Source organism: Scomber scombrus, chromosome 17 (genome assembly GCF_963691925.1).
Source record: "Scomber scombrus chromosome 17, fScoSco1.1, whole genome shotgun sequence".
Lineage (NCBI taxonomy): Eukaryota > Metazoa > Chordata > Actinopteri > Scombriformes > Scombridae > Scomber > Scomber scombrus.
In genome coordinates this window covers 1,066,418-1,092,804 of record NC_084986.1, presented here as the reverse complement: position 1 = coordinate 1,092,804, position 26,387 = coordinate 1,066,418, and the positions used below count along the sequence as shown (strand labels likewise).

The following is a 26,387-nucleotide window of genomic DNA, read 5'->3' as shown; positions in this document are numbered from 1 at the left end:
TCTCTTCACTAAAGAGAACTCTGTGATTCCACACAACCACCAAGCTGTTCATCATCATCTGGACTTTCCAATCTAGTTTTGAGTTAATTAAGTTTGGAGTAATCTGGATTTTTGTTTTGTCCCACAGCACAAATGTAACTCAGTAATATTAATATTTACACCCAAATTTACATCACCCAGAAAATTTCCTCAAAGACAAAATCAAGGTCCCTCTTCAGTTAAATGTATAGATGCTAAGGTTTTTGCTCACATTGAGGTCTGAACCTAGACACATACAGTAGATACACTGATATATTTCAGACACTTACATCAGGGAAATGACCATTCATATGAAATGATTATACAGTTAGAGTTGGAAGCAAAAGGCTGTTTGAGGGAGACTAAGCAAGAAAATGAATCACCCTTTAAATAAACATTTTTAAATGTCATTATTATTAAACCTTCATTCTCCATTCTACTCTCACACCTTCACTGTACCTGGAAATACTGGATCTTTGATTGGATGCTGACTGGATCATCCTAAATATCACCTCTTAGACAAATTCATGGGATCACCATTATGGACTGACTTCACCACAGTACTCACATCAGAGTTTTCAGTCCACAGTTTGGACTGTCCAGTCCAGCAGACAGACGCTTCACTGATGAATCAGACAGTTTGTTTCCACTCAGGTTCAGATGTGTCAGATGAGGTTTGAACTTCAGAGCTGAGGCCAAAACTTCACAGTGAGTCTCTGAGAGTCCACGGCCAGAAAGTCTGTAATGACACAGTTTTCGGCGCCGGAGCAGTTAAACTTTTCCAGGCCGGAGGACTGGCCGGACTGGAGGCAACGTTTTTCCAGATACCGGGTCGCAACAAAGCTCAATAAAGAGCCAGCCGACATCCAAGTGTGCGCTGATATACTCCATGGGTCCAGAGGCCGAACAAGTGTACAAATCTTTTGCCTTGATGGACGACAATGAAGCTGAGGATTGTGATTATGTATTGGGACTGTTTGATGAGCATTTCCTGCCGAAGCGTAACGTGATTTTTGAGAGAGCACGTTTCCACTCACGGACCCAAGAGGCAGGTGAGACTGTCGAACAGTACATAAGGCATCTATACGAGCTTGCTGCTCACTGTGAATTTAGCAAGAAAGAGGAAGAGATACGTGACAGGCTTGTCATAGGGATCAAAGATGAAGATCTTTCACTCAAACTGCAGATGACCAGTGATCTCACATTAAAGAAAGCTGCAGATATGGTCAGGCATTCGGAGTTAGTAAAGCTCCAGAACAGTGAGGCGGGAGCAGCAAGGCATGCAGATGAAGTGAAGACAAAGTCTTACATAAGTAAGTGGAAAAACAAAGCCACAGGGGCCACAGGTGGACATAATGCTAATGAGAGAGAAAAATGTAGCAGGTGTGGACGCATTCATAAGAGAGACCAGTGTCCAGCAAAGGATAAAGAATGTAACAAATGCCACAAAATTGGCCACTTTGCTGTCAAATGCAGGACCAGACAAGTCCAAGGAGTGACTTAGGAAAATGACAGCTTACCACCCTGGCGTACCACACTGGTGATATGCAGGACTGCAGTCAACTTTAAGATTGATTCGGGTGCAGACACCACAATAATAAACGAAGCAACATTCAGCCGCCTCCGTGAAAAACCAAGGCTGCTGCCAGTAACATCAAAAATCGACAGTCCAGGAGGAAAAGTGGACCATAAGGGACAGTTTTTTGGCCAAGATTCAGGTAACAAAAGGAAGAAAAACTAAAGAATGTTATTTCAGATTGATAGTTGCAAAGTCTACAGGTGACAACTTGCTGAGCAGATCAGTTGCAACTTACCTGGGCCTGATACAGCACCTCGGAGAAGTGGGTGTGTATGGAGAGTTAGGACTGCTTAAAGGCGATCTTGTGAAAATAGTCCTTCAAGAAGATGCCAAGCCATACAGAGTAGCAGCATCCCGCCACATACCTATTCCACTCTTACCACGAGTTGAGGAGGAGTTAAAGCAGATGGAGAAGAACGGCATAATAGAGCGCCTGACAGAGCCCACAGAATTGGTAGCGCCTATGGTGCCAGTGATCAAACCAACTGGAAGAGTAAGGATATGTGTAGGCCTTACAAAACTGAACAAAAAAGTAAAAGGAGAAAAGTTTTTCCTGCCTACTGTCGACAGCATTCTGCATAAACTAGCTGGAAGCTCAGTGTACACCACGCTGGATGCAGCCAGCGGGTTTTGGCAAATAGCCCTGGATGAAGAAAGCTGAAAGCTGACCACATTCATAACTCCAAACGGCCGCTACTGCTTCAAACAGCTCCCTTTTGGAATAACATCCGCCCTGGAGATATTCCAGAGAAAAATGCAGGAGCTGTTGCAGGACCATGAAGGAAAAGTGGTCTATATGGACAATAATTAAGTTTTCGGAGCCACTATGGAAGAACACGACCGCCGTCTGGAAAAGGTCATGAAAACCATACACAGATCTGGTCTGAAGCTTAACCGTCAGAAGTGTAATATCAGACAGAGCTCTCTTCACTTTTTAGGCCATGTGATCAGCCAGGATGGCATCGCTCCGTGCCCACAGAGAGTGCCTCCATCACCGCCCTGGAAACACCTAAAAATGTGACTGAATTGAGACGAGTGCTTGGTATGGTGAACTATGTTGGCAGATACATACATCACTTGTCCGATACACTGCATCCTCTTAATGAACTGTTAAAAAACAAGTGTGACATGGATGTGGGGCCCTCAGCAGGAAGAAGCCTTCTGGAAGGTTAAAACACTGATGCTCCAGTACTATGACCCAAAGCGGCCCACTGTAGTAGGCGCTGACGCATCCAGTTATGGAATTTATTTACTAAAACTAAATAATGTACATGACTCAATTATGACTAAAACTAAATCTAAATGAACCATGTGTCTGATATTAAACTGAACTACTAGTTAATATTTTACCTGAGGCTGTCCGACTCAGACAGACGACACAGAGACACTGAGGAACCAGAGCAGACTGTAAACCCAGCATACAGAGGTTCAGTGAATGTGGTGTTGAAGGTGTGGAGGTGGATCAGTGTGTCAGAGGAGACTCTGTAGAAGGACAGAGTGCCAGCAGGACAGTCCACATACACTGCTACTCTGTTAGAGACAGAGGAGGAGGAGGAGGAGGATGAGGGGATGGGTGTTTCTATCTTATTGTGACGGAAACAGTAACCATCATCAGAGCATCTCAGACTCCAGGACTGATCGTTCCATCCAAACAAACAGGCATGACTTTTTCCTTTCCTGCTGATTCCTCTGTAACTCACTGATATACGAAGTCTTTGTGTCCACTCAACCTCCCAGTAACAGCGACCAGTCAGAACATTACTACACAGCAGCTGAAACCAGGAGTCAAATCTGTCTGGATGATCAGGATATGACTGATCTTCCTTCACACGTGTCACCTTCCTGTTGTTGTCAGACAGTTTGAGGTTTCTGTGTACTGTGTTTGTGTCCAGTGTGAGTTCACAGAAATCTGATGAAGAGAAGAAGAAACAACACAGCAGAAGTTTATCATCTGACACACCTGATGGATTTATTCTCTGTTTAACTTCTGATCTGTTGTTCATTTCTATAAAGTTTCATGATGACACATTTTGTCAGTAATGTTTTAATGAATAAATACCACAAAGACCAACTTTGTATTGAAAGAGAAACTGACTGTGTGCTGTTTAGTTGTCATGAATTAAATTCAATCCACACTTACACTTCTTCAGACCAGGTTTTAACCTGTGCTCTCCACCATGGTCCACCCTGGAGGAAGAAACACAGTCACAATGATTTTCTATCCAACATGAGTCCTAACTGCTGTTCAACATGAAGCAGTGTTCCTCAGTTTGTCAGAGTGACACAGAAACAGGCTGAAACTCATCTGTCTCAACTGTCTGCTGGATTCTTTCACTGAAGTCTGAGAGGAAAAGACCTGAAGAAGAAGATGTGATGAACAAATATGTCCTCCCACATGATAAATCACTATATTAAATATTGATCTCTGCATGTTGTCCTGAGGATAGAGCCAGTCATCACTTCAATATCAAAAGGAGACAAAAGGAGCATTTTTGAAGTGATCAGAGAATAAATGCAGCTATAAGACAGCAAAACATTTGACTGTAATTATTCCATGTGTTCATTCATTTGGTTTGAATGTATAATAATAATAATTATAGTTGAAAGACAAAATAAGAAGAAACAACCACAAGTTAGAAAGAAACTTCTTTATAATAAACAGTAAATACATCAATAATAAAATAACAGATGGACTCTCCTCTGATGAGTTCAGGGACACCAGGAGATCATGGACGTTTAACTAAAGAACAACTTTAGGTCCACTTATTAGTTTTTAAATAATATATTATATTATATTATATTATATTATATTATATTATATTATATTATACAGGGGTCTTCAATGTTTTCCAGGCCAAGGACCCCCAAACTGATGGAGAGATGGAGCGGGGACCCCCTACTTATATATATTGTATAAAATTGTGTTTTATATTAAACTGGTCCTATAGTGCCATGTATAAATGTACCTTGTTATTGTGCATTCAATACTAAGATATTAAAATAATACACAGGTTCATATATTCATGTTTTTATTTTAAACATGTGCAAGGTACGGCCTCGTGATTGGCACAGCAGCGATAGGGGCGGGTCCTCCTCGTTGGTGGGACAGGTGTTGTGAATGAACCGGTGCCCAGCTTCAAAGAGCTCCTGTGTGTCGCTGAATGTGAGCATTGCTGACTGAAAGACTCTTCTGCCTCCATTTATGTTCACTACAGTGTGTTGGATTCATGTTAATGTGCATTTAAAGACAAGGGGGAATATTTAAAAAAAGTCTAATCAACCAAAACTTTCGCGACCTCCCTGCAGTACCTCTGCGGACCCCCTAGGGGTCGCGGACCCCCTGTTGAAGACCTCTGATATAATATATTATAATATATTACGTTATGTTACATTACATTATATCATAATTATATTAAATTAAATTGTATTAAATTGTATTACATTATATTATATTATATTGGACTATATTTCATTAATTGTATTGTATTATATTATATTATATTATATTATATTATATTATATCTATTTAACAAACATTCCTGCTGTGTATCTACTGTGTGCTGCTCAGAGACATGAAACATTACTACTAGCAGAATGTTATTTATTCATTGTTTGTATCTGAAGGCTATTTATTGACATTCTGATTGTGAATTAATTATTTAATAACTCTGAATATGACCAGGGTGTTTTTTAAATACTGATTAGTTTTATTAGGTTGAATGTTTCAGGAATAATTGATATGATGTAACTCAATAAACTAAGTAAACTCATATCAAACCAGACGCTCACATGGAAATGATGACACATTATGTAAAATATAAATATGTTTAAAATGTGACAGACAAACTCTTCCTTATGTTAATTATCCATAACAACATATAATATCCATCCATAATAACAGTTAATGGAGGAAATAACATGAACAGAAAAATGTGTCTGATAAATGAAGAAAGTTGTTTATGTTTCTTTTGTTGATCAGACGGATAATTAACAGATTTTTAACTAGATGATGAATCAGAAAACTAAATATAACAGAGAGACACACTGGAGTTTATTCTGTAATCTGTCTCCACTTCAAACTTGAAGCAACATTAGCAGCTGATTATTGTTATTGAGATGCTCTTTATGGCCAAGCCAGGTAAATAAAGATATGTCTGTGTGTATTAACCATTCAAACCTTCCTACCATTCAATAACAGCTCAATATAACATTCATTTCATCTAGTAGGAATAATGACTTCACTCATTCAACACTAACTTTAAAAAAGCTTTATCCTTTAAACTTTATTATATTATAGTCGACTATAATCTATAATCTAATGATATTTAGTCCACTAAAACTAAAACAATGTTCATGACTCAATTATGACTAAAACTAAATTAACCCTGTGTCTGATATTAAACTGAACTACTAGTTAACATTTTACCTGAGAGCGTTCACCTCAGACAGACGACACACAGTCACCGAGGAACCAGGCCAGAACCCAAACCCAGCATACAGAGGTTCAGTGAATGTGGTGTTGAAGGTGTGGAGGTGGATCAGTGTGTCAGAGGAGACTCTGTAGAAGGACAGAGTGCCAGCAGGACAGTCCACATACACTGCTACTCTGTTAGAGACAGAGGAGGAGGAGGAGGAGGAGGAGGAGGAGGAAGAGACGTGTGTCTCTGTCTTATTGTGACGGACATAGTAACGACCATCATCAGAGCAGTCCAGTCTCCAGGACTGATAGTTCTCTCCAAACACACAGTCATCACTGTTTCCTTTCCTGCTGATTCCTCTGTAACTCACTGATATTTCAACTTTTCCTCTCCACTCGACCTCCCAGTAACAGCGACCAGTCAGACCATTACTACACAGCAGCTGAGCCCAGTAGTCAAATCTGTCTGGATGATCAGGATATGACTGACGCTCCTTCTCGACACATGTCACCTTCCTGTTGTTGTCAGACAGTTTGAGGTAATAGTTCACTGTGTTTGTGTCCAGTGTGAGTTCACAGAAATCTGATGAAGAGAAGAAGAAACAACACAGCAGCAGTTTATCATCTGACACACCTGATGGATTTATTCTCTGTTTAACTTCTGATCTGTTGTTCATTTCTATAAAGTTTCATGATGACACATTTTGTCAGTAATGTTTTAATGAATAAATACCACAAAGACCAACTTTGTATTTAAAGAGAAACTGACTGTGTGCTGTTTAGTTGTCATGAATCAAATTCAATCCACACTTACACTTCTTCAGACCAGGTTTTAACCTGTGCTCTCCACCATGGTCCACCCTGGAGGAAGAAACACAGTCACAATGATTTTCTATCCAACATGAGTCCTAACTGCTGTTCAACATGAAGCAGTGTTCCTCAGTTTGTCAGAGTGACACAGAAACAGGCTGAAACTCATCTGTCTCAACTAAATATAACATTCATTTCATCTAGTAGGAATAATGACTTCACTAATTCAAGACTAACTTTTAAAAAAAAGCATTATCCTTTAAACTTTATTATATTATATAGACTATAATCTATAATCTAATGATATTTAGTCCACTAAAACTAAAACAATGTACATGACTCAATTATGACTCAAACTAAATCTAAATGAACGCTGTGTCTGATATTAAACTGAACTACTAGTTAACATTTTACCTGGGAGTGTCCACCTCAGACAGACGACACAGAGTCACTGAGGCACCAGAGTCAAACGCAAACCCAGCATACAGAGGTTCAGTGAATGTGGTGTTGAAGGTGTGGAGGTGGATCAGTGTGTCAGAGGAGACTCTGTAGAAGGACAGAGTGCCAGCAGGACAGTCCACATACACTGCTACTCTGTGAGAGACAGAGAAGGAGGAGGAGGAGATGTATGTTACCCTCTTATTGTGACAGACATAGTACCCATCTTCATCAGAGCAGAAGAATTTCCAGGACTGATCGTTCCATCCAAACACACAGTCAACACTTTCTCCTTTCCTGCTGATTCCTCTGTAACTCACTGCTATAGTAACTCTTCCTCTCCACTCGACCTCCCAGTAACAGCGACCAGTCAGACCATTACTACACAGCAGCTGAAGCCAGGACTCAAATCTGTCTGGATGATCAGGATATGACTGATCCTCTCTCACATATGTCACCTTCCTGTTGTTATCAGACAGTTTGAGTTTTCTGTTTACTGTGTTTGTGTCCAGTGTGAGTTCACAGAAATCTGATGAAGAGAAGAAGAAACAACACAGCAGCAGTTTATCATCTGACACACCTGATGGATTTATTCTCTGTTTAACTTCTGATCTGTTGTTCATTTCTATAAAGTTTCATGATGTCACATTTTGTCAGTAATGTTTTAATGAATAAATACCACAAAGACCAACTTTGTATTTAAAGAGAAACTGACTGTGTGCTGTTTAGTTGTCATGAATCAAATTCAATCCACACTTACACTTCTCCAGACCAGGTTTTAACCTGTGCTCTCCACCATGGTCCACCCTGGAGGAAGAAACACAGTCACAATGATTTTCTATCCAACATGAGTCCTAACTGCTGTTCAACATGAAGCAGTGTTCCTCAGTTTGTCAGAGTGACACAGAAACAGGCTGAAACTCATCTGTCTCAACTGTCTGCTGGATTCTTTCTTTGAGAGGGAGTTACCCGGGATTTCCACCGGGTCCGTCAGTGGCACCTTACAGCTGCGCCACAGTTTAGCTCCGTCCTCTGCCCAGCGTCAACTCACACCGGCAGCGTTACAGCAGCGGAGCGGTGCCTTGAAAGCCAGCAGTATTCCCGCGAGATCACGCGATAATCGCGAGACCACGAGATCCCGCGAACTGGGTGTATAAAGTCAACAACAAGAAACAACTGGTTTCTTTGCTTCTCGGACGTGAAACGAGACCCTCTGATCTATTGACTGCTCACCTGGGGCCACCGGTTATGACGTAATGTGGATGTGAGGTTGTGATCTGCGCATTGTTTTATTTTGAAAGGGGAGGGAAGTTTTATTATGCCGATTCTGTGTCTGACTTCCTGTCTGGTGCAATCTGCTCTGTTGAGCTTGTCGCGAGTTAGAAACGTGTCCGTGAAAAATAGAAATGCTGCGGATTGATAGCGCTGCTGCTGGGACGTTGCTGACACGCTCCCTGTGGAAATACTCATACTCATTGATTATAGTGTTACCTATCAGCTCCGGTGACCGCGGCGCAGCTGTAACGTGCCGCTGACGGACCCAGTGGAAATTGGGCTTGAGAGTGTCCACCAGTTATATGCTGTGACCAGCAGAGTCCAGTAAAGCAGTATCTAGGATGTTTCTGACATTTAACTGAGCTATTATTTAAAATATCAGGTTTCAGAAAACATCATTTTATTCCTTTTAAAGTTATGAAAGCATATTCTATTTTCCATTTTTCCGTTTAAATTACATGAGAGCAGTGTGCTGTTTTCTTCATCCCTCTCTCCTCTTTATCTGTCATGTTTTTTAGCTGCTGTTGTCATTGTGAGTCAGAGCAGGTCTGTTGTTCCTCCAAACAGAGGCTCTGCTGGTTTTAGTCCCAGCTGAGAATGTGATGGAATAAAATCTAAACATTAACACTGAGTAAACTCACTTATTGTAATATAGACTAATGTGACATAAGTTGTTTAAATGTGTTGAGGTTTGAGCTGCAATAGGCTGCTGCTCCTGAGAACATACAAAGGTTTAGATCAGCGGTTTTGTGAAGTGTGAAGCGCGCCTTCCCAGGGGGGGCGCCAGTGGACTTCAGGGGAGGCGCAGCGTGAGAAAAAACACACCTGGAAAAAAAGTGTATCAACTGTTTAGCTAAGTAAAGCTATGCGAGGGGCAAAATGGATCGATTTTTAGTACCTCAGGTGAAAGTGAGAATGGACACAGAGGCGAGCTAGCTAACGGTGCTAGCTAACGACAATATGCGAACATGTAAACTCCGGTGATAGGAAGTTTAATGAATTGTGGTCACAGAAGAAAGCCATCCAGACATTTGGTACTGTAAATACCAAGGCAACAGAGGCATCATACCGCGTAGCATTACGCATTACAAAGGCGGGGAAACCCCACAACATTGGTGAGACATTTCTCCTTCCTGCTCGGTGTTCGGTAATGATGGGCGAAGCCGCTACTGCCAAGATGGATGCCATCCCGATGTCTTACAACACCATCCAGCGCCGTATCTCCGACATGGCAGCTGATGTGAAGGAACAGGTGCTGGACGCTATCCGTGAGAGCCCTTTCTTCTCCATTCAGTTGGACAAGTCCACCGATGTGGCTAACTGTGCACAGCTAATGGTGTATGTGCGCTTTATTAAAGAGCTCAGTGTCCAGCAGGAGTCTTTGTTTTGCCATCCTCTGCCGGCACGCACTACAGCAGCAGAAACCTTCAAGGCTTTGAATGACTTCATTCAGGAAAATCATATTGACTGGAGCAGCTGTTGTGGAATATGTACTGATGGTGTGCGAGGGCAATGACAGGCCGCCACAGCGGTCCAGTAAAACAGGTGCAAGCGATTGGTCACACTCTATTAACCATCGCCAGGCCTTGGCAACCAAGAGGTTTTTTTGCAGTAAAAATTGTAAACCTAATTAAATCACGCGCCCGTCTCTTCTCTATTTTCTGCAATGAGATGGGGGCTCACTTCCATCAGCTGCTCCTGCACTCCGAGGACCGGTGGCTGTCGCGGGGCAAGGTCCTCACCCGCTTGTGTGATCTGTGCGAGGAAGTCCTCCTCTTCCTCGCCGAAATCGACTCCCCACTGCTGAAGCATATGGAGGACGCAAAGTGGGTTGCAATGCTGGCATATCTGTCTGATATCTTCCACCGGATAAACACACTGAACACTTGCCATGTCTTTTTGGCACACGATCAAGTCTTTGCATTCAGGAGAAAGTTGGACCTCTGGACCTCAGCGCTCGTGTTGAACGGGGCTCTGTGGAAATGTTCCCATTCTTGGAGGATTTTGTGGAGAAGACAGGACTGCAACTGGACTGTGTACAACAGGTGCTCATTGCACATTTGAAGGGGTTTCGTGAGCAGTTTGGAGACTATTTTGGAGAGGAGACCTTGGCAAATCAGTGGGTGAGAAATCCTTGTCGAGCTGAACTCTAATATGGACTTGAAACAAAAGATCAGTGTCACTTGCACACTTCTGGCTGTCTGTGGAGACTGAGTTCCCCCACCTCACCAAAAAGGCTGTAAAAGTGATCATCCCCTTCACCTCCACTTACCTGTGTGAGTGGGGATTTTCCGCATTGACAATGATTAAAAGCAAGTACCGGTCACGGCTGCGGGTAGATGATGATCTGCGTTTATTCTTTTCTACAGCGCATCCCCGCATCAACCGCCTGTGCGCATCACAGACACAGACTCATTGTTCCCACTAAAATAGAGGTGAGCAAAATAAGGTGGCAAGATTTGCAATTGGTTTATTGCCGTCATGGAAAGGATTTACGCACGATGTTAAGACAGTGATATGAAAAGCAGTGCTGCCCATGGTGCGCAGGTATGATAAAAGTGTCTGACTGACGTTGATCTGTTCATTATTATTCATTATTTGATTTGAGGAATTGCACAGATTATTTTGTTGAATTGAGGTTAGCGCTATTTGAGTCTATTCTCAATTTAGTTACTGTAATGGGGCGCGGCTGCTTTTGAGTTCTCTTAGGGGAGGGCCACTGTCCCACACTTTGAAAATCCCTGGTTTAGATGATCGATGGATGCTGAGATCTGTGATTGTGTCACATGATTTGAAGAACTGTGCTAAGTTTAAATGTTCTTACAACCCATAATCCAACTGTTTGTGGGTTTTAACTCTGGGTTTGATATTTGTACTGAGATCTGCAAATGTGACACTAATTAATAATAAAGAGTCAAAAGTAAAGAATCAATGAAGTGATCACAACAAAGACATCACACCTCTTCTCAGGAGAAATGGAGAGAAACATACAAAAAACATTTTATATTCTGACCTCTGATCATCCATAGACCCGTCACTCATCATGGACTCACAGCTGGGTTCAGGTCCAGGTTCAGGTTCAGGTTCAGGTTCAGGTCCAGCAGAGTCTGGTCTGAGCTGCTTCTTTGTCCTTCAACACAACACACACAGAGCTTTGAGTGTGAATAATGATGGTGGAGTGATGTGAGTGGAGAACAGTGATGGACAGTTAGAGATCCTCATCTCACCTCTGAGCTTTGGTCTGGCTGTCATGTTCCCCACACAGAGAGCTTTTAGAGGGAGGGACTCCCTCCTCTCTGTCCTCACTCTGATCCATAGCAGAGAAACACCTTCACACAAACACAACAACATGCTCATTCATTACAACCAGCTGCACATCACACACACACTGCTGTCTATCACACTGTCATTCTTTATTCTACCACCAGATGGCGCCACAGTTAGTCATTACACATTTTTAGGTTCTTGGTCTTGTCTCGGAATCGACCGCATTTTTACTGCGTCTCGGACTAGGTAGACTCAGGATTTTTTTCTCAAGACCAGTCGAGACCACAGCTGCAATGACATCTGTCATTTTTTAATTTGTTGAACAGACATCATAACACCGTTGTTTCAGATTCAGTGGTTTGAGGCTGAGCTGCAGGGTTGAGTGGAACCTAACCACTGTGAAACAATCAGAAAATAACGTTTTATTGATTTGTTTCACCGGCTTTCTTACTGTCAGCGCTCCCTCTCTTAATTCACTCTCTAGCTCGCTCCACCACAGCTAACACAACAGCGTCAGTAAATCTGGCTCTGTGACTACCTCTGGAGCCGCTTATTGGTGAAGAAACCCCCCCCTCATTTAGTGTCCTCACTTTTTATACAGAACATCGAGGTGGAATAAAGTAGCAGCAGACACAGGCAGGTGGAGAGTTGTCACAATTTAACTCACAATGTTAACAACATAATCTCAACATAAAGACTCCAAATGATGAAAAATACTGCTGTAAGGAGTGTGATTTGACAATATAAGCGATACAGCAGAATATGAAACGGTAAATGTTTTTCTCTCGTCTATATACTCACAAGCCTCTTCAATAGGAACACGTGTAATCTGATTCAATCCAATACAACAGCTCTGCTATAAATTCTTTCAGTTGCTGTTAACATTGTCAAAAAAGTGATGATTCTACTTTATTTTTATGACTGAGGTCATAGTGGATGATGGTGTATATTAGGGTGCATTATATTAAATGGTGTTTATAATATTTTGTACAAACTATTACAAACATGAGAGGAGCAAAATATGAGGAACACCAGGCAATATAATGCACCTCAGTACACCACCACTTAGTGTGACCTGAGTAATAAACATAGAGTAGAATTAACACATTTATTACATTTTATTGTATTATATTATATTATATTATATTACATTATAATTTATTACATAATATTAAATTATGCTATTATCAGGGTTTCCCGCAGCACTTTACAGCTTAGGCAGCCGCCTAAGCAACACACGCCTGCCACCTTAACTAACGTCTAGAAAAAAAAAAAAAAAAAAAATATATATATATATATATATATATATATATATATATGATCAGGGCCTGAATTTCAGCGTGGGATTGCGGGTATTGCGCACAATTTAATTGATTCTCGCAAATCCAACACTTAAATTCCCGCACACATTCACAGCAATGTTCAACCAACGTCTGCAGCGGTGTTTACTGCAGGACGACTGGTCGAAACCGCTGTGTCCGACTGTCTGACTTCGACCCTGAACACACCTGTAGCTCTCTCTGTACCTCCCGCTAGCATAACACAGACAAGCTAACAGTGATATTAAGTTTAAGGAAACAAACACAGACTGCTGGTTAAAACATAAATCTACATCATCTGAGGCGGAACCTGCGGAGCCCAAAAAACTAATGAAAACAGCGCCATGTGATCAACATTATGAACGTTAATCCTCAGACAGGTAACTGTAACGTTACTATAGTAACAAGTTTCAGGCTAAATTGTAGATATATGCCATGAATTGGCAAATGCTAAAATATCAGATAATGGGATTAATTACTTTATTGTTTGTTTCATTTGATAATGTGGTACAATGTATGATAGTTTGAAAGTATTATGTGTGTCATATAAGAGGAATGCACCCAAGAGACGAGAAAAGTACGGGAGGCAGGTTACACTAAGGTGTGATTGAAAGGTTTATGATTAACAGGGATCGGGGTCAAACATTCAGTCTGAATTAGCATGATCAGCTGGTAACAAATGGTCAGTGGGAAGAGATAACATCTGGCCTGTTTTTTTTTTTATGACCTGTTTTGTTAGACAACGCAGAAGTAACCCTAAAAGACAGAACAGTGCTTCTATCAATAATGATGATTAGGAAGTAGTTATCTCTGAAGGTAGAGAAGATATGAAACAAAAGGAGGGCTACTGTTCTTTACTCAGAGATACAGGATGTCTTGTGATGCTGTAGTTTCAGAGGAAGGGGGTCACATGGAAGTCACATACTATCACACTACACTGGACGTTGCTTAAGGAGGTCACAGGAAGGACACATGAGAAGGTGGAGGATGGAGTTAGATCAACTGCCCACCAGGAGACGACACCTCACATTGCACAACCATTCTGGATTGTATGTAAGGCTGTGTCAGGAAAAGCATAGGCAGTCAGACTTCGTGAACTGACCTACAAACATTGTTGTTAGTCAGGATAGGAAGCTATGACCCAGAGCTCTGTATGCCTTATTCATTTACTGCTAAATAAAATAGCGTGCTGAGACCGAATATCTTCTCCTATTTTTTCATTAAACGAACACGCGGACTGAGCTCACACATAGTGTAAGATTTAGCAAGTAGAGATAGCTCAGATTCCAACACCGGCTCAGAGTATATGAACGGCTCCAACTAAACAGGCGATATTAACGGTGCAATGTGTAAAATGCTGCAGTACTGCGCGTTTTATCAGCTGATGTTACAAAATGCCAATTTTAAATTACTCAGATGTTTCTCATTCAACAGACCTGAAGAGAGAGAGTGAAGCATTCAACAAAAACGTGATGCTACTGAAGCTGAATATCACTACTTAACTGTATAATACTATATAACTTGTAATTACTATAAAATATAGTTCAGAGAATAATTTAACTACATAAGATACTCAATGGCTTAACCTGTGCAATCTAATTTAATCCAATACAGCAGCTCTGCTATAAATTCTACATTTATGAAGCTTATACTACATTTTTTGACAAGAAGGGGAAAATTCCGCTTTATGTTTATTATTTAGTGATTGTGGTGTATTAGGGTGCAATGTAATGCACCCTAATACACCACCACCATTTATTATGACCTCAGTAATAAACAAAGTAGAATTTTGGGCAATGTCAACAAAAACCGAAAATGTATAAACTTCTAAAAAAAGGGCAGAATTTATAGCAGAGCTGTTGTATTGGATTGAATTATATTGCACATTCCTAATGAAGTTGCAGATGACTGTAGTTCAGATAATAAAACTACTAATTACTATATAATATAGTTCAGAGAATACCTTTAATTGAAGGAAAGTGACAGAAAGCCTGATGCTTGCATTGTGACTGATGAGCTTTTGCGTCACAAAATGCTAAAAGATATCAGTATATGTCAGAACATATCTCTGTCTAGCAATTAATGTTGATACATATCATTGCGCAAGTAAATTCTGGATTTTTTTTCTAGTGGGTAGGTGTAATACCTATGTATACTACACTACTGATGTGTGTTCGTCAAATTTCACTATGCCATCTCTTAGCACCTGGTTCTGGTATGCTGTGAGCGTGGCACATCGCTCATAGAGCTCTGTATATCTCAAAGATTTTATTTTTATATAAGATAAAAATTTGCAGCATGCGCATTACTTACCACTAAAACTAAAACAATGTACATGACTCAATTATGACTGAAATTCAATCTAAATTTACTGTAAAATTAACCCTTAAATTTTACCTGGGAGTGTCCACCTGAGACAGATGACACAGAGACATCGAGGATCCAGATCCGACCCAGAACCCAGCATACAGAGGTTCAGTGAATGTGGTGTTGAAGGTGTGGAGGTGGATCAGTGTGTCAGAGGAGACTCTGTAGAAGGACAGAGTGCCAGCAGGAGAGTCCACATACACTGCTACTCTGTGAGAAACAGAGGAGGAGGAGGAGGATGTTCTTCTATTATTGTGCCAGACAGAGTAACCTTTTTCATAACAGCAGTCCAGTCTCCAGGACTGATCATTCCATCCAAACACACAGTCAGCACTGTCTCCTTTCCTGCTGATTCTTCTGTAACTCACTGATATTTCAACCTCTCCTCTCCACTTGACCTCCCAGTAACAGCGACCAGTCAGAACATTACTACACAGCAGCTGAGCCCAGTATTCAAATCTGTCTGGATGATCAGGATATGACTGATCCTCCTCCACATATGTCACCTTCCTGTTGTTGTCAGATAGTTTGAGTTTTCTGTTTACTGTGTTTGTGTCCAGTGTGAGTTCACAGAAATCTGATGAAGAGAAGAAGAAACAACACAGCAGCAGTTTATCATCTGACACACCTGATGGATTTATTCTCTGTTTAACTTCTGATCTGTTGTTCATTTCTATAAAGTTTCATGATGACACATTTTGTCAGTAATGTTTTAATGAATAAATACCACAAAGACCAACTTTGTATTTAAAGAGAAACTGACTGTGTGCTGTTTAGTTGTCATGAATCAAATTCAATCCACACTCACATTTCTCCAGATCAGGTTTTAACCTGTGCTCTCCACCATGGTCCACCCTGGAGGAAGAAACACAGTCACAATGATTTTCTATCCAACATGAGTCCTAACTGCTGTTCAACATGAAGCAGTGTTCCTCAGTTTGTCAGAGTGACACAGAAACAGGCTGAAACTCATCTGTCTCAACTGTCTGCTGGATTCTTTCACTGAAGTCTGAGAGGAAAAGACCTGAAGAAGAAGATGTGATGAACAAATATGTCCTCCCACATGATAAATCACTATATTAAATATTGATCTCTGCATGTTGTCCTGAGGATAGAGCCAGTCATCACTTCAATATCAAAAGGAGACAAAAGGAGCATTTTTGAAGTGATCAGAGAATAAATGCAGCTATAAGACAGCAAAACATTTGACTGTAATTATTCCATGTGTTCATTCATTTGGTTTGAATATATAATAATAATAATAGTTGAAAGACACAATAAGAAGAAACAACCACAAGTTAGAAAGTTCTAAATAAAGTTCATGATACAAGTGAACTTCTTTATAATAAACAGTAAATACATCAATAATAAAATAACAGATGGACTCTCCTCTGATGAGTTCAGGGACACCAGGAGATCATGGACGTTTAACTAAAGAACACCTTTACTAGTTTTTATATTATATTATATTATATCAATCAATCTAAAAATTAACCCTTACATTTTACATGAGAGTGTCCACCTGTCTGTCCTTATGTAACCTTCTGTTTCCAGTTATATGCTGTGACCAGCAGAGTCCAGTAAAGCAGTATCTAGGATGTCTCTGATATTAAACTGAGCTACTATTTAAAATATCAAGTTTCAGAAAACATGAAATTATATTCCCATTTTCCATTTTGATAACATGAGAGCAGTGTGTTGTTTTCTTCAGATTTGATTCGTGTGACATAATGGGCCTGATTTACTAAACGTCTGTGTGTGTAAAAACGTGTGCAAACTTGACATCACCCGCAAAAAATGTGCAGCTGATCTACTAACGCAGCGCACTGAGGTTTGCGTCTTACAACTGTGCAAGATAGTACGCGCTTTCCATTTAGTAGTTTATCATAATGAATGTAATATTAGTAGTTTGCCATAATGAATGTAATGTGTAAGTGTGCAAAATACAGGGAGGAGAAAATGCAAATAAGTTATTTAGCACACGCATTGTGATTTACCAAACCTGAAGGTAATGTTTCTGACGGTAACTGTGTCTATAAATAATACCTTTGAAGGGCAGGTATTAACTGGCTGTTACCATGGAGACGAGGAGACGGAGGCACAATGACAGAATACACACAGGAGTTTTTCCACCTGTGTTAATATTTGTGGTTTTACTAACAGCATTGACTTCACTAATACTCTCCCATATGTGGGTTTTCTGGTAATATTAGTTTATGTTATAACTCAATATATTAGTTAACCTCTTCCACTAGAACCTGATCACATTTCATTTTGCGCTTGCAGCTTTCTGCTCGTCCAAACTCTCCATTCAGACACAAAACCCTCATTTAAATACTGCTGTCTGCACCTGTTTTCATTTACACAGTTATTCTTAGTAGATCACCTGCAAAACACACAATAACTAAACACACAATATATTGCACTGTGCACGCTATTTACTACCCACTATTTGGGATCTTAGTAAATCAGGCCCAATGTGTTTAAATGGGTTGAGGTTTGAGCTGGAATATGCTGCTGCTCCTGAGAACATACAAAGGTTTAGATGATGGATGGATGCTGAGATCTGTGAATGTGTCACATGATTTGAAGAACTGTACTGAGTTTAAATGTTCTTACAGTCTCTCAAACCAGAATCCAACTGTTTGTGGGTTTTAACACAGTTAAGTTTGATATTTGTACTGAGATCTGCAAATATGACACGTATTAATAAAAAAGAGTCAATAGTAAAGAATCAATGAAGTGACCATGACAAAGACATCACACCTCTTCTCAGGAGAAATGGAGATAAACAGACAAAACAATTTATATTCTGACCTCTGATCATCCATCAACCCGTCACTCTTCATGGACACACAGCTGGGTTCAGGACCAGGTCCAGCAGAGTCTGGTCTGTGCTTTTTCTTTGTCCTTCAACACAACACACACAGAGCTTTGAGTGTGAATAATGATGGTGGAGTGATGTGAGTGGAGAACAGTGATGGACAGTTAGAGATCCTCATCTCACCTCTGAGCTTTGGTCTGGCTGTCATGTTCCCCACACAGAGAGCTTTTAGAGGGAGGGACTCCCTCCTCTCTGTCCTCACTCTGATCCATAGCAGAGAAACACCTTCACACAAACACAACAACATGCTCATTCATTACAACCAGCTGCACATCACACACACACACACACACACACACACACACACACACACACACACACACACACACTGCTGTCTATCACGCTGTAATTCTTTATTCCACCAGATGGCGCCACAGTTAGTCATTACTTTAACTTTAACACTGTCTGAGTGTCCACCTGTCTGTCCATACCTGAGAGTGTCCACTACTAGTGTTGTAGTACTCGAGATTGGTCTTGGTCTTGAGACCACATTTTTAGGGGTCTTGGTCTTGTCTCGGAATCGTTAGGTGAACAGTCTCACTAAACCTGATCTGTATCCACTTCCTCGTATGGAAGATTGCATTGATCTGGTAGGTTCAGACACATTTGTGAGCAAATTTGGTCTTCTCAAAGGGTATTGGCAAGTCCAACTAACCAAAAGGGCAAGGGAAATTTCAGCCTTCATAACTCCTTCTGGCTTGTATTTGTACACCGTAATGCCATTTGGTTTGAGGAATGCTCCTGCAACATTTCAAAGGCTAATGAATCGGGTTGTGTCAGGACTGGACAGTTGTGCAGTGTACCTAGATGACATTGTGTATTCTGACACCTGGGAAGAACATGTCCAGCGTATAGTTGCTCTCTTTGACAGGTTGGTCTGGGCCAACTTGACAGTAAATCTTGCCAAGTGTGAGTTTGCCAGAGCCACTGTGACCTATATTGGGAAGGTGGTGGGTCAAGGCCAGGTTCGACCAGTGGAGGCCAAGGTCATGGCAGTGCAAAAGTCCCCCCCCCCTACCACCAAGAAAGAGCTGATGCGCTTCCGAATATATTTGGTCTTCAACGTGTCAAAATGCATTTGACAGTGTAAAAGCCTTGTTGTGTTCAGCCCCAGTGTTGGCAGCACCAAGATTTGATCAGCCCTTTAAGCTTCATGTAGATGCCAGCAATGTGGGTGTTGGGGCCGTCCTGTTGCAGGAGAATGCGGAGGGGGTAGACAGTCCCGTGAGCTTCTTCTCATGAAAATTTAACAAGCATCAATACAACTATTCAGTGATTGAAAAGGAGGCTTTGGCACTTGTTTGGGCTCTGCAGCATTTTGATGTCTATGTTGGCTCTGGGGTATCTCTGTTGACAGTTTACACTGACCATAGCCCCCTCACCTTTTTGAAGTCACTGCAAAACCCTAATCAGAGGCTAATGAAGTGGTCGTTGTTCCTGCAGCCAACTGACAATGTAATTGCAGATGCATTGTGTCGGGCACCTGTGTGGACCCTTTGTCTATTCCTTTGCATGCTGTTTCTCATTTCCATGCTCTCCTTTGCTCATCTCTCAGCTCTTCATTCCCTTAAAATGCTCCTCTGGTACCAAGGCTGCTGGGTTGGTGAGGACAGAGGGATGTGCTGAAGGATGCAGCTTGGAAAGAGTGCAGTACTGCTTTTCAGCTATTGGTAATGTATTAACCATGACAGATTGGGACCTATTGTTTGTATATTGTCAATTGTTCGATGTATAACACGAGGTGGAACCTCATTCTTATGGAGGCGGGTGTTATGACCCCTCCCTTTCTGCCCACCATGATGCAGTTGATCACTTCCTGCAGGAGTTGGCAGTCAGGAAGGGTAGGGCAAGGTGCTGACACCTGGCTAGGCCTCTACCAAGGTGATGAATGCCAGTCTGGTTTCATTCTCTCTCTCTCTCCTAGGCTCCACGCTGCTACAGGTTCTGGGTTCGTTTTGGCGTTTTCTTTTGCATTCAACAGCAGCACACAAATGCCTCACTCATCCACACACTACATTCACCACTGATGTCGCTACTCTCCACACCTCATGCTTTTTGTAGATAGTTATGTTGTTTAAGTTATAAAAAAAGATTTTAATTTGGCACTTAAATCCTGACTTGACTCCCCTCTTTGTCACATGTATTGAGCCAGTTTCTGACAAAAATGTGATAATTCTACTTTATGTTTATTACTGAGGTCACAGTGGGTGATGGTGGTATATTAGGGTGAATTATATTAAATGGTTTTGCACACTCTAATAACATACATGAGAGGGGAAAAACATTAGGAACACAAGTCAACATAATGCACCCCAGTACACCACCACTTAGTATGACCTGAGTAATAAACATATAGTAGAATTAACACATTTTTGACAATGTTAACAACAACTGGAAGAATTTATAACAGAGCTGTTGTATTGGACTGAATTAGATTACACAGGTTTACCTAATGAAGTGGCCGGTGACTGTATATCATCATATCTCACAGCCCTACTGTACATCCGTTTGTATTTTACTAACATTCCTATATAATGCTTTTCTTTTTAGCAGAGGAATAATTTAAATGTTGAGCAACATGATTATGATTACAGGAATGGTCTCGAAAATGGTCTTGACTTGGTCTTGGATTAGGTGGTCTTGACTACGACACTAATGTCCACCTGTCTGTCCATACCTGAGAGTTTCCAGTCTCCAGTGTGGATCCTCCAGTCCAGCAGACAGAAGCTTCACTCCCGAATCCTGCAGGTTGTTGTTGCTCAGGTCCAGCTCTCTCAGATGGGAGGGGTTGGAGCTCAGAGCTACAGCTATAGAAGCACAGCCTTCCTCTGTGATCATACATCCTGACAGACTGGAAATATAAAAAGGTTGATAACACAATGTTTTTAATGATATAAATATCAGAATCCTACAGATGTTGTACAGAATATTTGTCTTTAATTTGAATGTAAAACAGCAACTGTATCAACTGTATAAAAAGTCTCAGAATCAGCTTTATTGTCATTGTTCAAGACAATGAAACTATAGATGCTTTATCCTGACCTGAGAGTTTCCAGTGTACAGAGTGGACTCTGCAGTCCAGTAGAAAGCTGCTTCACTCCGGAATCCTGCAGGTTGTTGTTACTCAGGTCCAGCTCTCTCAGATGGGAGGAGTTGGAGCTCAGAGCTAGAGCTAGAGAAGCACAGCCTTCCTCTGTGATCAAACATCCTGACAGACTGGAAATATAAAAAGGTCGATAACACAATCTTTTTAATGATATAAATATCAGAATCCTACAGATGTTGTACATAATATTTGTCTTTAATTTGAATGTAAAACAGCAACTGTATCAACTGTATATAAAGTCTCAGAATCAGCTTTATTGTCATTGTTCAAGACAATGAAACTATAGATGCTTTATCCTGACCTGAGAGTTTCCAGTGTACAGAGTGGACTCTGCAGTCCAGTGGAAAGCTGCTTCACTCCGGAATCCTGCAGGTTGTTGTTACTCAGGTCCAGCTCTCTCAGATGGGAGGAGTTGGAGCTCAGAGCTAGAGCTAGAGAAGCACAGCCTTCCTCTGTGATCAAACATCCTGACAGACTGGAAATATAAAAAGGTCGATAACACAATCTTTTTAATGATATAAATATCAGAATCCTACAGATGTTGTACATAATATTTGTCTTTAATTTGAATGTAAAACAGCAACTGTATCAACTGTATATAAAGTCTCAGAATCAGCTTTATTGTCATTGTTCAAGACAATGAAACTACAGATGCTTTATCCTGACCTGAGAGTTTCCAGTATACAGAGTGGACTCTGCAGTCTGGTAGAAAGCTGCTTCACTCCTGAATCCTGCAGGTTGTTGTCACTCAGGTCTAGATTTCTCAGATGGGAGGGGTTGAGGCTCAGAGCTGAGGCCAGAGAAGCACAGCCTTCCTCTGTGATTAAACATCCTGACAGACTAGAAATATGAAAAGTTTGATAACACATTGTGTTTGGTCGTATACGTACCACAATCCTACAGATGTTGTGTAGAACAATTGACATTTATTTGAATGTAAAACAGCAACTGTATCAACTGTATGAAAAGTATCAGAATCAGCTTTATTGTCATTGTTCAAGACAATGAAATTATACATGTTTTATACTGACCTGAGAATTACCAGTGTACAGTGTGGACTCTGCAGTCCAGTAGAAAGCTGCTTCACTCCTGAATTCTGCAGGTTGTTGTTACTCAGGTCCAGATCTCTCAGACTAGAGGACTTGGAGCTGAGCACTGAGGACAGAGCCTCACAGCTTCTCTCTGAGAGGCTACAGCCACTCAACCTGGAGAAAGATTAATAACAAAAACAAAATGTTTTAGTTATCATATTTAAAAATATTTGAAATTGTTCCTATATCTAGTTTTTTTATCCACTTACAGAGCTTTATTTGAAGATTTGACCAATTCCAGCAGCCTTAGAAGAGCCTCCTCTGAAGCAGAGTATTTCTTCAAGTCAAACACGTCCAGATCTTTTTCTGATGACAGTAAGATGAAGACCAGAGCTGACCACTGAGCAGGAGACAGTTTATCTATGAAGAGACTTCCTGATCTCAGGTACTGTTGGATCTCCTCCTCTAAAGAATGATCATTCAGTTCATTCAGACAGTGGAACAGATTGATGCTTCTCTCTGCAGACACATTCTCACTGATCTTCATCTTGATGTACTTGACTGTTTTCTGATTGGTCTGTGAGCTACTTCCTGTCTGTGTCAGCAGACCTCGTAGGAGAGTCTGATTGGTCTGCAGTGAAAGACCCAGGAGGAAGCGGAGGAACAAGTCCAGGTGTCCATTTGGACTCTTCAAGGCCTCGTCCACAGCACTCTGGTAGAAACGTGCCTCTGCAGATTCTTGTTTAGTTTCAGACTTCTGGGATGTTGTTTGTTCTTCTGCCAGCAGATTGACTCCAGACTTGATGAATGTCAGGTGGACATGAAGAGCAGCCAGAAACTCCTGAACGCTCAGATGGACAAAGCAGAACACCTTGTCCTGGTACAGCCCTCTCTCCTCTTTAAAGACCTCTGTGAACACTCCTGAGCCCACGGAGGCTGCTCTGATATCGATGCCACACTCTGTCAGGTCTGATTCATAGAAGATCAGGTTGCCTTTCTGCAGCTGCTCAAAAGCCAGTTTTCCCAGAGACTCAATCATCTTCCTGCTCTCTGGACTCCAGTGTTGATCTGTCTCAGCTCCTCCATCATACTTGACGTTCTTCAGTTTGGCCTGAAGCACCAGGAAGTGGATGTACATCTCAGTCAGGGTCTTGGGCAGCTCTCCTCCCTCTCTGCTCTTCAACACATCCTCCAGAACTGTAGCAGTGATCCAGCAGAAGACTGGGATGTGGCACATGATGTGGAGGCTTCGTGAGGTCTTGATGTGGGAGATGATGGTGCTGGCCTGGTCCTCATCTCTGAATCTCTTCCTGAAGTACTCCTCCTTCTGTGGGTCAGTGAACCCTCTGACATCTGTCACCATGTCGACACACTCAGGAGGGATCTTATTGGCTGCTGCAGGTCGTGTGGTTATCCAGAGGCGCGCAGAGGGAAGCAGTTTCCCCCTGATGAGGTTTGTCAGCAGCACATCCACTGAGGTGGACTCTGTAACATCAGTCAGGATCTCATTGTTGTGGAAGTCCAGAGGAAGTCGACACTCATCCAGACCGTCAAAGATGAACACAACCTGGAACTCTTCAAACCTGCAGATTCCTGTTTCGGTTTCAGTAAAGAAATGATGAACAAGTTCCATCAAGCTGTACTTTTTCTCTTTCAGCACATTCAGCTCTCTGAAAGTGAATGGAAATGTGAAGTCTATGTCCTGGTTGGCTTTGTCTTCAGCCCAGTCCAGAGTGAACTTCTGTGTTAAGACTGTTTTCCCAATGCCAGCCACTCCCTTTGTCATCACTGTTCTGATTGGTTCATCTCTTCCAGGTGATACTTTAAAGATGTCTTCTTGTCTGATTGTTGTTTCTGGTCTGTCTGGTTTCCTGGATGCTGTTTCAATCTGTCTGATCTCATGTTCATCATTGACCTCTGCAGTCCCTCCCTCTGTGATGTAGAGCGGTGTGTAGATCTGATTCAGAAGGGTTGGGTTTCCTGCTTTAGCGATCCCCTCAAACAGACACTGGAACTTCTTCTGCAGGTTAGACTTGAGTTTACGTCGACACTCTGCAGCAAAAGTTCCTGAATGAACAAACAACAAAGGAAATCAATCAGATGATTCTACAGTAAATTGGTAGATTGTAAACATTAAACTGCAGATGTTTATATTTTACTCCACTATGAAATCTATTCAGCTCATCAGTTCTGGACAAACAGTTTCTGACTGTTTTCAGCTCGGAAGAATTCATAGATCTGATGCAGATGTGTGCATCATATTAACAGCAGAGTTTGAAATATAAACCTCTCCCATGTTGCCTCCATTTCCTCTCCATCATGATAAATCTGTTAAAATCCTCTTACTGCTCTGCAGACGCTCAGCCAGCTCCTCCTGCTTCATTCTCCTCAGGAAGTGCAGTGTGATCTTCAGAAATGCCTCTCTGCTGCTCCTCCTCTGTTCTTCCTCCTCACCGTCCAACTCCTCCTCATCCTCACTCTGATTCTCTAAGCATTCTGGGTAATCTGGACTCAGATCCTTCTGCATCTTCTTCAGCTCGTTCTTCACAAACCTGCTGATGTTCTCCTCCAGCAGCTGGAACAGAATCAAATGTAAATGTAACTGGTAGAAGTCAACATCAGATCATCAGTGACAGACTGAAAAGCTGCTGGTCTACAGAGTGCAGCATGGAGACTGTTAGGACCAGAATGGTAGTTTAGTATTTAGTATGTGGCTGTTGTAATTAGCAGTAGTAGCTGTGTTTTACATTTACACACCATAAATATGGAGTCCAGCTGTGTTTGATGCTGCTGGACAGACTGACCACTGAGAACCTCTGAGCTCTGCTGATGAACTCTGTGAAGAAAAGATGAAGTCTCAGAATACATAATGACACTCAGTGTTAAAGGTGTTGTGTTCTATCCCAGTGGATCCAGGTAAAACACTCGGCTGTTCTGTCTGACCTCTGATCATTTGTCTCTCTTAAGACTTTGTACATCTGTTTAAACACTGTTATACAGATAAAGTTTGTGGTTTTTAGTGTTTGTAGGATGAGTGTGTGTGTTTGTATTTATGAGAACATTGTGTGTAAAAACTGTTTTAGTCACTCAAACTTCTTATGAGAGTTGGATAATAACAGACAAATATTTAACAGTCTGACCTCTGATCAGCAGACTGATGTCCATGTTTGAAGGTAATAATTTGATCATTAGACCGGTCACTCTTCATGGACACACAGCCGGATTCAGGAGAATCTGGTCTCTGCTGATGGATCCTGATGGAAACAGAGAAGAGATAAAACAAGTGTAACTACAGTGTTGATCCTGAAGATTGTGTGTTTTGTTGGACGACAGCTACGACACATCAGGTGTTTCTACATAAACCTGCAGTAAGAAACTGATCCACACAGCTACAACAAACTGACATTGTTAGCTTGGCTAACTAGCTCAGAGAGCACAGATGCATCTGTGATCTTCCCAGGACACAGTCTGCTCAAACATGATCTGCTATGAGTTTGGTCTTATTCTCTGAGTTTTGTCTCATTTCTATCAGAACTAACAACACTGGGCTCATTAAATTAACTCTGAAATGTGGAACCACAGTGACATCAGTAAGCAGAAACCTGCAGTCAGACAATCAGTCAGAACTATCATATCAACCTTAAAACATACTGAGATCTGATGATGTGGTGCTGTAGTTCATGTTTTTAACACAACAGAGAAAGAATGAGAAGTGGTTCATGACTTCATGACAAAGACTTCAACATTTTCTGAGGTGTGATGGAAACTAACAGAAACAAAGATTTTACATTCTTACCTCTGATCAGCAGATTTATGTTCATCACTGAACTTCTTAGGTCCAGGTAGGCTGAGTTCATCAGAGTCTGGTCTGTGCTG

General features: G+C 41.3%; 1 protein-coding gene across 1 annotated transcript in view; it reads right to left on the bottom strand.

The window, feature by feature from the left end:
* Positions 1-25,340, bottom strand: part of LOC133997990 (NACHT, LRR and PYD domains-containing protein 1a-like) — a gene marked incomplete at both ends in the record, with an annotated part of 28,531 nt that extends 3,191 nt beyond the window's left edge. The window contains 7 exons of the mRNA XM_062437728.1: positions 6,024-6,597; positions 6,829-6,875; positions 21,052-21,225; positions 22,512-22,685; positions 22,781-24,578; positions 24,858-25,086; positions 25,269-25,340. Coding sequence (XP_062293712.1) covers positions 6,024-6,597; positions 6,829-6,875; positions 21,052-21,225; positions 22,512-22,685; positions 22,781-24,578; positions 24,858-25,086; positions 25,269-25,340 — 3,068 coding nt within the window. The remainder of the gene's footprint in view (positions 1-6,023; positions 6,598-6,828; positions 6,876-21,051; positions 21,226-22,511; positions 22,686-22,780; positions 24,579-24,857; positions 25,087-25,268) is intronic.
* Between the last annotated feature and the right edge of the window lie 1,047 nt (positions 25,341-26,387).